The sequence below is a fragment of the Xenopus tropicalis genome, chromosome 6 (assembly GCF_000004195.4).
Source record: "Xenopus tropicalis strain Nigerian chromosome 6, UCB_Xtro_10.0, whole genome shotgun sequence".
Lineage (NCBI taxonomy): Eukaryota > Metazoa > Chordata > Amphibia > Anura > Pipidae > Xenopus > Xenopus tropicalis.
In genome coordinates, this window is record NC_030682.2 from 130,650,807 (window position 1) to 130,667,260 (window position 16,454).

At 41.6% G+C, this 16,454-nt stretch overlaps 1 protein-coding gene across 1 annotated transcript; it reads right to left on the reverse strand.

The window, feature by feature from the left end:
- Positions 1-807: 807 nt before the first annotated feature.
- Positions 808-7,441, reverse strand: ccne2 (cyclin E2). The gene is given in 12 exon segments (NM_001016267.2): positions 808-1,491; positions 2,366-2,523; positions 2,775-2,886; positions 3,077-3,211; positions 3,321-3,416; positions 3,535-3,681; positions 4,111-4,246; positions 4,472-4,626; positions 4,830-4,889; positions 5,066-5,150; positions 6,206-6,244; positions 7,433-7,441. Coding segments are annotated over 11 exon segments (1,194 nt in total). The 5' UTR covers positions 6,220-6,244; positions 7,433-7,441; the 3' UTR covers positions 808-1,395.
- Between the last annotated feature and the right edge of the window lie 9,013 nt (positions 7,442-16,454).

Genomic DNA, 16,454 nt, shown 5'->3' on the forward strand with positions numbered 1-16,454 from the left:
TTACCCATGAACTAGTTTGCCGCACGATAATGGTCTAACAACCCCTCTGTACTGGCATAGAAAGAGCACCCAAAGCTGTATTTCACAGTGAAAAAGCCACGTTACCAGTTAATTCCATTGGCTGCCCAGTTTCGTTGCAATGCCTGCCAAGCTAACTGCTGCCGCCCCATGCTAGCCATTTCATGCTATTCACAGTAATAAATAATTTAGAGAAATATTACACCGCTGCGGCCTATGGTAGAAGATCAGTGCAGTCAGTTACTAATAAGGAAGGGGGGCTCATGTTTAGGTTAGGGGATCTCTCCCCTACACTCCACCTAAGATACTAGATTTCCTATGGATGCTAGGGTAAAGGACTAGAATTCCTAGACTACTATTTATTGCTAGTGCGCTGTATGTATACAAGGGTTTGAAGCTGCAGCTTCTAAATAAATAGTAACATTTAATTTACATAGAAATTAATAGTATTCAGCTTTAGTAAATACAATTACACAGTATAGCCTCATAGCAGGTGAGGTACTAGGGGTAATCAGCATTTCCTAATAACAATAAAGAGCAATTCCAAACAGTCACCCACTTATTCCGATGCTTAGTAACAGCCCAGATGCGCCATAAGGGGGTTACACAGGCCAATGGTAGCCCAGACAATATAGAGCACAAAGTGTTACAACTTGCCTTGCACAAGAATTCTACCAGTGAGATGGAAGCAGAATACATACAAAACACCCTACCAATGACATTTTTCTACAAAATGTCCACAATTCTGACCATGTTTACAAATACAAGTTTCTTTATATAAAAATAACATTTTGTATTAACATTGTTTAATAGATTTGCACAGTTCCTCTTTAAGAGGCTCTAGCCACAAAACCAAATTTGCTCTTTTTATAGAAGCAGAAAGTAGGGGAAATTGTAATATCAAATATAATCTTCTGGTTGGTGAGCTACAAGACCCAGCATCATCTTTTTAGCTGTCCAGGAATGCAGGGAGTTGTAGCCTCATAGCAGAATTGATGCCGATAGGACAGTCATACAGAACAAGGCGCTTAATTCAATTTATGAACAGATTAAGAAAGAGTAACTGCAGTAATCAGTGCTACAGCAGTTTTATGGGGGATATTTGATAGTCATGTTTTCTTAACAGTAACCTTAGTAAAAAGGTTTGGCTGTCCTCAGACAGGCAGTGTATGTTCTCCATCAAGGGGAAAATCTCATGGCAATAAATTAGTTAGCAAACTTGAAGCTACTGTACAAGTCACTTCTAAAACAGGAGTTAAAATACGGGTAAGATCCAGGCAGAGTGTGTCCCAGTCTAAGGCTTCCTGCATTTCCAGTACTCGGCTGCATCCTCAAATGCAGGGAGAGAGGTGCACCACTAGCTTTCAGCTGCATCGTTCAGAAAGTTTTTTCTGTACTCTTGGGAGGTGTGAGGATACCCCCAATGGCCACAGGAGACTCACCCAAATCACTATCTGGAACCTTCACATCATCCTACAGAAAGGAAAAAAAATAAAGTTAATTTCTACTTGGCAACCAAGTCAACTGCTGTGGGCGCAAGTGGATGGTATTCAATATTTCTTTATATTATAGTGCTCAGACTCTTTCCATTTCATATACCAATGTCACATGCAAGCCACTGCCTGGCTGATAGCCATTTGGTTGCTAAGATCCTATTTAAACTGATATTCCAAAACTGACCACTGCTAAAAAGCTAAATTATCCAAGAATCAAAAATCATTTGCAAACCTGGCTCAAAATATCACTGTCTGACATCCTAAAAGTTATCAAAAGGTAATCCTTTATATCAAACAGGTCCTTCCTGTCCATGTGATCTTAACATACAGGGTAACTGAACACAAATGTACATTCAGTTTAAGAGTTTAATTCCAATTAAATCCCATGTTGTATGAGGGCAGCTGAGGTATGCTTAACATTTCAGAACTGAATGTATATGGAAGTCACCAGATTATTTTTAGAGCAGAGGCATCCGTCATTGACAAGCATAAATGTGGTAGTGCAAAAATATGGCTGCTCCAATCCATACCATCTGTCCAAAATTCTGCACTCCTTATTATCTCAGTGTTTGGAAAAGATTGTTTGTCCTTCCTCACAAACACGAAGCCAGTCTTACTCCCCGATGTTATAATCTGTAGAATTTCTACATTTAATGAATGCAGGGGTTTGCTTTTCTATTTTTTTTTTCCTGCACCCCACCTTGTACATAAGTGTTTGCAGTGCACCCCCACCCTTTGATTGTAAATATATTAAAGGGGATGTTTGCTGAACCCTTATAATACTCCATGTCCAACAGAATTTAATTTATGAATAAGTTCCCCTTGTAATTAACAATTGTAAATACACTTACCAGCATATCAAGGTAATTGGCGTGGGTCTGGATATTGTGCATATCTTCTGGTGCGACCTTCTTAAAGACTTTAAGCTTAAATGGGGAGCTTCTCTTTACAACTCTCGCAAAAGGAGCCATCCAATGAACACATTCACCAATACTTTCCATATCAAGACCTGCGGGTGGGGAAGAAAAAATTGTCAAATCTTTTCCAAGAACTATTTTGACAATACACAATACGCACAAGGCTTCTTATCTCAGCTGAACATGACCAGTTGGTAGCCGATGGCCGATACATGTTTAATCAATCGGTGTAACTTTGTTTTAAGCTACAAAAAGGTTCCTGGTCAAATGTTGGGTCTTAACCTGAAAATTCAAATTTGGCCATTACAAACCAAACACATTTTAAAGCTACAGTAAAACTTACCTGTGGCTTTGGTAACTACTTCTGTCGAGGTAAAGTGGTATAAAGCAGCAGCTGCCAAAATCCTGTACTGGAAGTCAAGCGAGGTATGGTGTAGAATACATAGGTCTAGAAGCTGTAGCAGAGAAAAGCTAGAATTAGCGGCAAATACATGTAAGCAATGTGCCATGAAAAGAACTGACTATGCCATGAAAATAATGGGCTAGACAGCATTCTTGGCATGAAAATGAAAAATAAAACACAAACAAAGGGATCACTGGAAAGTGATTGTTTTGAACAAGAAGCAATATCTTCACACTCCTTACCTGAACAACATGGATAAACTGCTCCTGAGAATACTGAGGTAGCAGCAGTTTTGGATGATCTTTAAGAGAGGATACTTGTAGGTATAGGTTCAGCCATGCTATGGCAGTTACAGGATACAGTTCCCACTTCAAAGCCTGAAGAAAAGGGGGGGGGGGGGGGGGGAAAAAAAAAAAAGTTATTTCTGCAATAAAAATAGAAACTTCCTGTTCATATTCTAGAAAGCATGCAGGGTATTTGATTTACCTTTAGCATTATGAGCTCCATTTGAAGAATATCATCTTCACTGCATGCACCATCGGTGACGTATGCAAACTCATGAAGTTTTGGCGGGTAGATCTCCTGCGAAAAGAAAAGATATACTTTCAGCACTGGTTAAGGACCATTTAACACCAGTAAGCTTTGGAAACCCTAAGCCAGGAGCATTTTGCAGGAGTCCTCCAACAGATTTGAAGCTTACCTCTAATTTGGAAGCAATAAATAGTGCTGTAACTCCTATAAGCTGAAGCATACTTTTGTTCACACATGTTTGGGTCAGCATAAATCTATCAAAGAAATCCTGAGCCAGATAAAAGGTTTCTCTATGTAGCGTGTAGACTTCGGATACCTAGGGGAAAAAAAAAAAAAACTTAAGCATTAAGTTCATGAGCCAAAACCTCAAATTCATGAAGATTCCCCCCCACCCATTACAATACCATAACACTGCCCACCTCCTCTAAATAAGTCAGACAGCCCTGAAGCCCAATACATGCTGTTCAAAATGTGGTTAACACCACATGTAACACATAAAAATGGTTAACACTGGTAAAGATCTGCTCCATCTGGCCACCTCCCCCTGGTGACCCTTGCGTTTGGCCTCATTCTACTTGGTTTGATTGTTAATGATCGGTCCCAATCAGTCTGATTAAGAAGAAATTGTTGCCCTCATTGATGGGCCACAGGGCTCCTAACCAAGTCAGAATAACTAGATAGTTGATTTAGACCGAATGTCCCTTGACAAAGAATTCTGTAAAAAGGGATTCAAAACTCTACATACCTCTATGAGCCAATCCAGCAAAATAGACCTCATGTCTGGGTTCAGCGTGGGATGATTTTGTAGAAGGCGACTTGAGTGCACATATCTTGACTCTTTGCTTATCATCTTCATCCACACATCTTTTGAATTGCCCCAGCTATAAAATTATAGTTTCAGAGTTATATACAGTATGCACATTTTACAAGAGTAGTTTTGTAAAAGTACATTTATAATTAGGGCAAATTTGTTGGTGCAATATAAACGTCAGTCCATTTCCTTTCCCCCAAGAACACATTATATCTACATTAGCATGAAAAAATTGTCTATTACTTTTTAGAACCTTTAGTAAGAGCCAACAGATAATCACAAGGAAACACCTCACCTTAGCTCTGGCAGAGGGGATCTGCTAATGAAGAGATTCTTGAACCTGTATCGTGAGAACTGCGATATGTCAGTGGAGATCGACATTTCTTTGTGTGGGGTTTCTATCAGAATACAAGGTGTCACTGTTCCTGTAGTGATCTCTGACCAGCAGCCCTGTTAAAAAAAAATTTTGAAATATTTATATTAAAAAAAATATATATAATAGAGATAATTTTAAGAGTACACCAAAGGTTTTTTTCTAGGAAGTTTTGACAGTTTAAATGCGGATCCTATAATCTCAAGTTACTCTATATTTCTTCAAATATTAGGATAACTCTTCTAGGAACAGAGTAAAATACTTGAAGCCCACACATTACCTGGATCTCATAGTTGTGCCGTTTTGCATCCTGGTGGCATTCAAATGTTGTGCTAGTTTCCTGAAAGAAAAGAAAAAATTATATATATTATTCTCTGCAATCAACAGGTAAAGTTCTAGTGCTCTCCTTCTCCAACTCTATGTTGATTGTGGGCTTTCTACAGACCTTGTATGGCAGTGTGCCGGTTGGGCATCAAAAGGGTTGGGGGGAGAAAAAAAAAAAAAATCACAGCTCACCTCAGATTTACGTTTCTTTGTTGCAACTGCAAGCTGGCAATCGTTCCCGGTGTCAGAGGTTTCATGTCTTGCTTGTAGACGGCCACTAGAAAGAAGACATTTTGTTAGTTACATGACTGAAGTTATTGGCATCTTATAGAAATCCAGCTGTTGCTGAGCTACACTTCCCAACACTGTTTTCAAGCAATTCTGGCTGGAAAATGAGGATAGGCTATAGCAGAGTGTAATTGTGTGCAGTTTGTTATATCTTTTGTGTGAGGCTATATTATGCATTTGGGTGTAAAGGACACAATATATGCATCCAGATGGCAACAAAAAGTAAATCAATACCAGCCAAATGCGAGGGCAATGGGGACACTGATTTAATCTATCTTCCAATATCCTGTGGGTCTGTTCCTACCACAACCATCATTGCCAAATGCAAAACATGATGATCAGATACTAATATTTTTCGCTCATGAGCATTAAAAGGAGAACAAAACCACATGTATACTGGAGTGACCCTCCTGACCTGTGCAATGCCACTTAAAATCTACTCCTAAATGCAATTGCAGTCACTGAGCATGTACAGTTGAAGTCACTCTGGACTTTGCTGTGTGTGGCTTTAGCAGTGTGCACTCAGTTTTGGCAATTGCTTTAAAGAGAAAAAATAAACACCATAAAGTTGGTGCCCATCAACCCAACTGCCCTACTTTCATTTTGGGAAAGAGGTAGGAAAAATGGGAGTGCAGCATGGCTGTTTGAGAAGGAGGCCATTCCAGGGGTTGTAAATTATGAGTAAAACATTTGTTGTCCTTTGATTTCTGTTCATGAAGAAACAGATCTAAAATGAATGGCTGAGATTAATATTTGAGTAGCTGTCAACAAGCCTGGTAGTAACTGGTATGCTTAGTGGAGCCAAAGCTTCAACATGGTGAACTGGCATTCTAAGGAGTACTAGGATTGGTAGGGATGGAAAGGCCATTTTATTGCCATAAGAACATAACTGCACTAGTGGAGTCAGAAGAAACAGATCAGCCAAATAGCAGCTTATCAATAATGTCAATGAATTCAATAGGTTGTAAAGGATGCTGCAAAGTGGCCCAAAAACTTCTGTGGGCTGGGCATAGTACATTATAAATATAAGTGTTATAAATTTACCTTCTTCTTGACATTATTCCAAAGTGAGGAAACTTCCACCTGAAAAAGACATACGAAAATAAAGTTAAGTAAAGTTACAGTATGGATAAGCATACGAATAAAGCATTTTCAGCAAAAATATTCCTTTCCTTTAGTCATTGTTTTCTGCTCCATTTATTCTATAGTAGATAGATTTGTTAAGAGAAAACAATAACAAACAGATATGCCAATGGGGCATGGAGGTGAAGGGCAGACAAAAAGCAACTAGTGGCACAATCCAGTATAACAGCTCCCTCTCATTACTTAATAGAGATTATATGAATAAAAAGAATGAATATGAGGGAATAAGTGGCAATATAAGTGCTGGGGCAGCAGGCAGGGCACAGGGCTGGATCCCTTTAGGGACAGCTCATCAGCAGACTCCCGCCAAGCACCCCCCTTCCGCCTCCCCCGGCCGGTACCACAGACTGTGGGGGGACAAAGCCCAGGTTTGTAGGGACAGAGCAGCCGAAGGGCCCCTTTCCCCCCTGTGTGTGCAGCTGAGGGGCCCCGGGAGCCTGTAGGGCAGTTTGTTCGTGAGGCGCCAGTTCCGCGCCAATTTACCGAGAGCGCCCAAATCTCCCCCAGCTTTCCCTCCCAGCCCGGGGCAGATGGGGCATTATGGGGCGGCCAGGGGCACACATACCCCTCAGTCCCTTGTCCCCTCACCCCCAGAAAGAAGAAGATCTAACATGAAAGAATCCCCCAGCCCGGGCAGCTCTGAGACTTGCAGGGGGGGAAGGGAATCTCCCTCCAAAATAAACCCAATCTGGCCCATCTCGGGGGGCTGAGCCTTGGCCTGGGGGCCACATCTATATCGTGACCCCCTGTTATAAAGATGGGGGACACTGGGGTGCTTCTACATTAACCCGCTCGCTGCCAGGGTGCAGGCTAACCCACTGTCCCCAAGGGGGGGGGGGTCTGGCACTGAAAGAAGCGCATTTCATTAAAACATCGAGCAAGGACTAATCGATCAAACGATTATAGAGGTTCACATCCCGCCCCCCATAAAATCCGAACATTTTAAGGACAAAAAAATAAATAAAAAGAAATGAAACCCCTCCATGAAAGAAATGATTGGCTGACATTGCAGTTCTATAACGCGGAGCATTGCTGGGCTGCACTAGTGCTTGCAGTATTAATATAGTGCCATAGAAATTTTGGCGGGTCAGCAGTATAAAAAGCACCTCAATAAGGCCATGTACTCACCAGCAAGCAACAGCAGCAGTCAGTGCCCAGACCGGGTTTCAGCTGATCAGCTGGCGCCAAGCCTCTTTATACAGCGCAGGCGGGATCTGCGCATGCGCGCCTGACTCCCAATACCGGCTGGCCCACTGCTGAATAGCAAGAGGGGGTAGACATGTCACAACCTCACCTTCCTTTCTTTCCACTGGGGGTGAGGAGAAAGGGAGGGCAAAGGCTTATCGTGAGGGGATGCAAGAATTACCTTTACATGCATTTTCTATAGGGGGGATGGGTTTAACCCTTAGAATAAAGATCCCACACCAACTGAGATAGCCACAGAACTAGCCATGAAACTTGTAAGCTCTTTTGGGCAGGGCTCTCTTCACTTCTTGTATTGGTTATTGATTGCCTTATATGTTACTCTGTATGTCCAATGTATGTAACCCACTTATTGTACAGCGCTGCGGGATATGTTGGCGCTTTATAAATAAATGTTAATAATAATAATAATGAAACAATGATGTGGTGAAAAAACACTTGCAAAGATTTTTAGCAATCTGCCACAGCCTATAATAACGATTCCTGGTTACAAGAAGCGTGTTTCACACACAAAGTCATTTTATCAAAGTGACAACTAGCATTTTGTTTTTATCATTTTAAAAATAAGTAGCCATTAAGTCTCTCATGGTTTGGCTCCTTAATAATGTGTATCCCTTGTAACATGACTGGATTAAAGCCACAGTGCCCACATGGCATCTCAGACTGGGGTATTTAGCTTGTGCTTCAGCCATAATCCACTGCTGGCATTTACTGTTTGATATATCAAATATCTCAACGTTATAGTTGAAATTAGGCCAAAACTACAAGGGTTTTTACTTGCAACAAACAAGCCTTGCACAGACTAGCAGGCCCAAACTGAGATACACAATACAGGAGTTGCTACAGAGGCCCCAACAGCTACTTGCCGGCCCAATAAACCAACCGTCTATGGCATCTTACAACAGCCCCCCTAGTATTTGCCACAATCTACAGAATGCCAGTCCGGGCCTGCTACTAGTGAATCCAGGGTCACATACGCCTTCTTACTGACTACTCTGTGCAAGACTTGTTTAATACATGTGAAACCTTATCATTTTGGTTTAATTTCAGTTATAACTTGAGTTATTTGTCACTGCTAAACAATAAATGCTTAGAAAATAAATGGTAGCCCATGCTAGTCATGTTATGGGATTATTTATCGCCAGCGACCAACTAAGTATGTTTCCAAAACCAGTTTTCCCACAACACACTGCCCCCGTTCCTCACAGTGTGAGAGCCATGTCATTAGCACTGCTCACTTCCTGCTGTGTGCTCGCACACATTTCCCCCCTGACTAGGAAGTAAGGAGTGCTAGTGGGGGTGACTGCCCAGACCTGGTGAAAAACAGCACCTCTCTCAATGTAAAGCACATTTGGCTGCGGAAGGGCAGAGTAGGCCTCTGGCAACAGCTGAGCAAACCTATATACAGGGAGGAAAGTGCCAGGCACTGGTATTCCCTTCCTCTGATCTTCCAAGCAGTTGTTGTGCAGCTGTTGCTGTACTACCACTCCCAGAATCCTCCAACAGCCATTGGTAGTTTAGCAATATACCCCACTTAACCAGTTGAACCCAATAAGCCTGTAAACTAGTTCTGTGCCATTTATTCAGAGCCATGTTTGGCATCATATATTTGGTAACCAATTAATGTATATTCTTGCATAGATGGCAAGATTAAAAAAAAAATTGCATTTATTTCAATCACCCCATATACAAAGTCTAACGCGTTTCATGCTTACCCAGCACTTAATCATAGGCTCCAATCATACATTTGGTGCAACTATAACTCAACCTGACCTGCTCATGTGCTGTACTGAAATAAAATGCACATTTCCAAAGCCCTGACTGAAAGCAGCACAATTATTGCATCTGGAATCTACAAAATGGCTGTGTGTCCTTCTCATTGGCTTACCCTTCCCTAAAGCAGCACAGTGGGCTGAGGGCAAAGATATTATCCAGCGAGCATGCAGGGAACAGCAATGGTTGGGGGCAGGGTGCACCAAGGAAGTGACATGCACTTTGCTGTGACCAACTTTCCCAACAGCTCTGCATTTCAGTATTGTTTTCTAAGGCAGCAGAGATATTATGACTCAATTTTACTATCATGATTGCCATATTTATAGATATTTCCCCTCTGTAATATATATTTAACCCCCAGCCCCCCCCCCCATACTAGGGCTCACCAGCCCTGAGCTAAAGATAATGGGGGTCCCAGCAATGGCACCAATCAGAAGCTTCAAAATGTACAGCTGCCCAACCTGCAACTTGTTGCAGAACTATAGCTCTCACAATCCCCCATCAGCCATGTGCTGTAGCTGTAACAACAGATGTAAGGCCACAGCTCAGCCATGCCTGCTGCATAGACAAATATAATTGTTAAAACCACATATAACGTCCTTTGTGCTGCCATAAATATTTTCCCCAAGGGGTCCCACTTGATCCTGGGGGCCGAAAGCAAACGCTTTCTCTGCCCTACCCAAAAGCCGGCCCTGCTGTCACTCACACAGGGTCGATCTTTTGGCGCCCAGCAGAATCAAAGCCGTCAGAGACAGACGCTTGCTGAAAGCTGAACCCGCTCTTTTGTAGCTATTTGAATTTCCCGCTGAATTGGTGAAGTAGGCACGGTCGGCACGCCCCCGGGGCGGGGCTTACGGAAAGACGTGTCCAATCGCGTCCCTGGATGTCAAAACAGCGTGGCCGGCTGGAGAATGTAAACACAGCGCTCAGAAAGCATGTGGGTGGAAGTGCGCTGTCAGCTGGGACGGGATAAGGTGTCTGGCTGCTGGCTGCTGGCTCAATAGAAAGGAACTTTACTGCAGGGCTGTTGGAACGTAGGATGTGTCTGACGTAGCCCGATGGGAGATGTAGTGTAGTACAAGTAACAGCTGTACAGCCGCGTTTTACATTATGCATTATTTGCGTATTTGTGGGTTCCCTATTTGGAATGTATAAAAGTTAATTTTAAAAAAAATCACCACTTTATTCGTATTCATTAAAGACTTAGGGCCAAGGCTGATGCAGGAGTCCTTCCTTTGGCCGGAACTTCTTATACAAATCCTCATATCTTGCCTCAGATGTTTCATTCAGCTCTATAGGCCAGGGAGTTATTTATTAATCTGGTTTAGTGCCGTTCGCTGTACTAAAAAATAAGCCCCACCCACATTAGTTCACCTTCCCAGAATGCAACATCCTGGCCCTGTGCATTACATGCACCTTTTTCAAAAGTGACATTTCCCCAAGAACTGGTAATCTCCTCTTTCAGTGGATTTCAACAGTGACTGGCAGCATTCCCAGTGTGCCACCTGTGCAGCTACACAGGACAGTCAGGACTGGGATTTAAACCATGATATTTTAAGCACACTTAGGCCCAAAAGGTCCCCCACAGGCCTAATCAAACCTGGACTGGCAGTAAGTGTGGCTGCTGTAAGATGCCACAGATGGTCACTATTTAGTGAGCCTGTGGGGTGCTGGTGTTTGGGTCTCTGTGTGCTTGAAATGCCAGAGCCTATTGTGAATCCCAGCCAGGACCTGGGCCCAATAATTAGTGACTGTCTATGGCATCTTACAGCAGCCCCTCTAGGCCCCAGTCCTGAGAACACCATCTGGAAAGCATGCACTAGGCTGGCGATTATCTGTATAAATGCATAAAACATGCTAGTCCTTTCAGGACTGCACTAAGAGGTAAGATAAGGCCAGTCCTGTGCAGAGGCATGGCAGTCATGCTTTTATATCTGCTCTAAAGCGAGTATGGCACAAAGTCATATATTCTTGTGGCCCTTTCTGATTTGGCCATCTATGCATTGGACCGAACAAAGGCTGATCCAGTTACGGCCCAGCAGAGAACAGTTTATCAATGTACCAATGTAGCCCTTACCCTACTGGATTTTCTAACCTACCCAATAGATATCTGGCCATCGGGAGGGCCCATGCATACAGGACTGTACTTTCTATATAGGCACCTGAGGACCTGTGCCAAGGACTGCAGCTTAGTGAGTAGTGTCCCTCAGGTGTCCCTAAATCCCTCTGTCCACCACCAGATAATTTGCTATGAAATCCAGAGGCAGAGCTGAGTGTAAGAGGCATTTAACTCTTCCTGATGCGCAAAAGTCAATGCGCACAAGCCATTTCGACAAGGGGAGGAGTGCTTAGGACAGTGCTGGACAGAAATCCAGCAGGGTATCCAGGGGTTAATATGCTGATAACTCAGTCTGGAGGGGTCACACAAGTTTTTGTGTCCATTCACACATATATAAGGTTGGAGCAGTATATTATTCCTTATTAGCAAAATCTTTGCCAAAGTTTACATTTTGCTTTGCCTGTATGCTGTGTTGATGGGTTTTTCCTGTGTGTAGCTTTTCTGCAACAGTGTCTAACTTTACCCCTCAGCTATGGTGATTCAAGAAAGAGAATTCTGGAGGCATGTATTCTGTCCTCTATATAGATGCACCTTGGCTGGGGGCAGGGCTGCAAAAGCAATAATTTCTTTGCTGAAATAACTAGTTTCTGTTTTCCTGCTGACACCTTTAAAGATTGATATAATATTTAAAAGCTTCCCACACCCCCCTAGTCACTCCAACCTGAAGGTCAGTCCAAACAATTTGTATTAGAAATCATACTGTTTATATTAGGTTATACCAGGTCTAAAACAGAGGGAAACCTATAACATTTGCCTAATACAGGGCTGCCTCTATTTCAACAACCCCCTGTGGTTGCATGACAAATAAGGTACCTATATCAGATGCATATAAATACAACCAGTTGTATTTATATTATGTGTGTATGCCAGTTGGGGGTACCATATGCATGTCCACTGGCTTCTGGTTACAATCTGCTCCCCACTTTTTCTTTAAGTTCCCAGTGATGTCCTAGGTACTGTGAGTAAACCCTAAAGTGGGTTAAATCCCATGGGGGTCCTAGCCATATGCACTGAAAGTCAAGGAAAAGGCACAACCCTCAGTGTGGGTAAGTGGATGTTTATTTTGAACACAAGATTTCAGTTGAGATGTGAAAGTAAAGAGTGCATTATGTAAGGGGAATTTACAGGACACAGCCTTAAACCTGGTCAATTTGAAAAACAAAAAGCCAGCCTATCAAACTGTGCATCCAAATACCCCTATTCCCATAGACATGCACTTAGTTGTTGGCCTTGTTTTGCTTTTTTTGGATTCAGATTAACATGTAAATGCCCTTTCACTTGTTTTGGTAATGGCTACATGTGAGTTATTCCAGGTCTGTGGGCAGATGGACACACCTAGGTATGCAGCTACAGTAAATTCCAGTGGCAGGTTTGACATAGCATTGGCTGTTCAGAAGATCACTGCATTATGTACTCTCTTGTGTAAATTATTAAGGAAATAATGTTGCCCCTACCATATCGCTGGACAGTTCCGATTTTGGTCTGGGGGCCACTGTATGGCTTTGTGTGCTTTGGAGGCATAGTGTGTCATAAAATGATTGCTGGGCCAGACTATGCCATGAAATGCTGGGTACCACAATGTCATGAAATGTAAGCACAATAGTGTGCCAAAAAGGCTGGTAGAACTAGTGGTTCTTTATTACTGGTGCCACCATTCCAACCACATACAAAGGGGATGTCACAGATTCTAATAAATCAAATTGTGGGGGCATCAGTCTAAGAATCTAAGGCTAATAACTGCAAGATACAAGTAGTTAGGATAATACATGCATTAGTGCCATATCAGATGCAGGAAAAGGTGATGTACCGTGTTAGCCAGTCAAAAAATGTTTACAGGGTAACCCTTTTGAAATAAAAAATAACAAAAGTGGTATAAAGGTGATACCTTTATTGGCTAACTAAGATAATCATAGCAAGCTTTCAGAACATTTTAGTTCCTTTTTCAAGCAGCCAACACCATAGAATGAAAATATATATCTACAGACAATAAGATGTTCTGCAGTAGCACCCTGTTGTAAGTTGAACCCAATATATTGGGCAATATAGTTTCTGGATCCCTTACATGGGTGTGTAATTGTCATAAAATTCCAGCTTTACTTCAATAAGAGTACACATTGATATTGGTGGTTATTATCTATATTACGCCTTATTGCTGTGTTTTCCACTGTGTATGACCCAGAGCCGCCCTGAGCATGATTTTGTCTCATCCATTGGTACTGCAAATGATCCGTTCTCTGACCTATCTCCTCTCAAGATTTTAGTTTATCTTAATGTCCTGAACATAAATTGGTGTGAAGTCTGTGGTGGCAAATGTGGCTCTGGGCAACTTAACTTCTTTATTAAACCGGTGCTGTTCTAGACATGTTTTGTATAATGCATTTAGCATCAGAATGTAATAATAATTCCTATAAAATCAGCTTATATGACAGGCAACCCTCATTTTCCGCTTGATATTTTGTGACAACCCCTAAGCTCAGCTTTCCAACAGCTGCCCAGAGCCCACTGAGCATGTGAGTGTCGCAGACACTTACCAAGATGGGGAGCCCCATGACAAGTTTTGAAGCCCTGGATCATTGCTGCTATTGAGATGCTGAAACTTTAGGCTGACTCACTAAGTTCAGTATATAAAATATGGCATTTTAAGTCATATTAATTTCCATCTCCATCCTTTTGTCTCTTTGACACTTAACTCTGTGAAATCCTTAATGCAACTGGACTTTGCATTCATTATCATACTTTGTATTTATCTATTATTGTAATGACTCCCTGTTCAATGTATTAATGTATTGTTCTGCTTTACATGGAGTGTACATAAGTAGTGCTATATAAATAAACATACATAAATACTGTATGGTTACTATGATTGTGGTTGGTTGGTTCATTAATCAAGCTTGCAATTCTGCAGCCTGGGGTATGGAACACTATGCCTTTTCAGTAAGGCCCATGGAATTGCACTCATGACTATAAAGGGGTGGTTCACCTTTAAGTTAACTTTTACTGTGTTACATAAAGGCAAATTCTAAGCAACTTTTCAATTTGTCTTCATGATTTACTTTTTATAGTTTTTGAACTATTTGCCGCCTTCTACTAACTCTTTACAGCTTTCAAATTGGGGTCACTGACCCCGGCAGCCAAAATCTATTGCTCTGTGAGGCTATAGATTTATTGTTATTGCTACTTTTTATAACTTGCTTTTCTATTAGGGCCCTCCACTATTCATATCCCCTATGCATCTCATTTAAAGGAGAAGGAAAGGCATTTTTGTATTTTTCCTTTTTAGTTATTTCACTTTTTGTTCAGCAGCTCTCCAGGTTGGAGTTTCAGCAGCTATCTGGTTGCTAGGGTCCAAATTACCTTAGCAACCAGGGAGCAGTTTAAAGGAGAAGGAAAGGCAAAGTCACTTGGGGGTGCCAAAATGTTAGGCACCCCAAGTGACTTTAATCACTTACCTTGTACCCCGGGCTGGTGCCCCTGTTAGGAGAAAACAGCACCAGCCCGGGGTACCTGTAGCGAGAGCTTCCTCCTTCCAGCTTCGTTTTGCAAGGACTAAATGACAGACGCATGCGCAGTAGAGTGAAAAGTCGACTTCTCTGTTCCACTATTCACTCTCCTGCTTCAGTGCGTGCCCATGCGCAGTAAAGAGGAAGCGATTGCTGCTACCCTGGGCTGGTGCTGTTCTCTCCTAACAGGGGCACCAGCCCGGGGTACAAGGTAAGCGATTTAAGTCACTTGGGGGTGCCTAACATTTTGGCACCCACAAGTGACTTTGCCTTTCCTTCTCCTTTAAACTGCTCCCTGGTTGCTAAGGTAATTTGGACCCTAGCAAGCAGATAGCTGCTGAAACTCCAAACTGGAGAGCTGCTGAACAAAAAGTGAATTACTGTATATACTCGAGTATAAGCCTAGTTTTTCAGCACCCAAAATGTGCTGAAAAAAGTCACCCTCGGCTTATACTCGAGTCGGGTGCCATGGGTCCCTCCAGACTAGCACCCTCTGTCCTTTGTGTGCAAATTAGGGGGTAGTACTCTCAAGGTATCATTGTTGATACCATATTGTTTTTGTTGACCCTCTTCTCCACTTACAGAGCTAGTTTACTGTTTTTCTTTGAAATATTATTATTATTTAAAAACATATACCCCACAGATGCCTCATTTAATGTAATTTTATTGGTATTTATTATGATTATTGAATCTTAGCAGTATCTGCTGCATTTCCCACCCTAGGCTTATACTCGAGTCAATATGTTTTTCCAGTTTTCTTAGGTAAAATTAGGTACCTCGGCTTATATTCGGATCGGCTTATACTCGAGTAAAAAAACGAAAAAATACAAAAATGAAGACCAATTGCAAATTGTCTCAAAATATTACGCTCTACTTCATACTAAAGGTTAACTCAACGGTGAACAACCTCTTTAATAAAACTATAACACTCTAAATCTAAAAAAGAATTTGAAATAAAAAATACCTTGCTAATGACACATCCCAGACACTGAATGTAATACAGGTATGGGACTCCATTTTAATAAAATAATTCACATTTTTTCTCTGTAATAATAAAACAGTACCTGTACTTGATCCCAACTAAGATATAATTACCCCTTATTGGGGCAGAACAGCCCTATTGGGTTTATTTCATGGTTAAATGATTCACTTTTCTCTGTAATAATAAAACAGTACCTGTACTTGATCCCAACTAAGATATAATTACCCCTTATTGGGGGCAGAACAGTCCTATTTGGTTTATTTCATGGTTAAATGATTCCCTTTTCTCTGTAATAATAAAACAGTACCTGTACTTGATCCCAACTAAGATATAATTACCCCTTATTGGGGGCAGAACAGCCCTATTGGGTTTATTTAATGGTTAAATGATTCCCTTTTCTCTGTAATAATAAAACAGTACCTGTACTTGATCCCAACTAAGATATAATTACCCCTTATTGGGGGCAGAACAGCCCTATTGGGTTTATTTAATGGTTAAATGATTCCCTTTTCTCTGTAATAATAAAACAGTACCTGTACTTGATCCCAACTAAGATATAATAAATCCTTATTA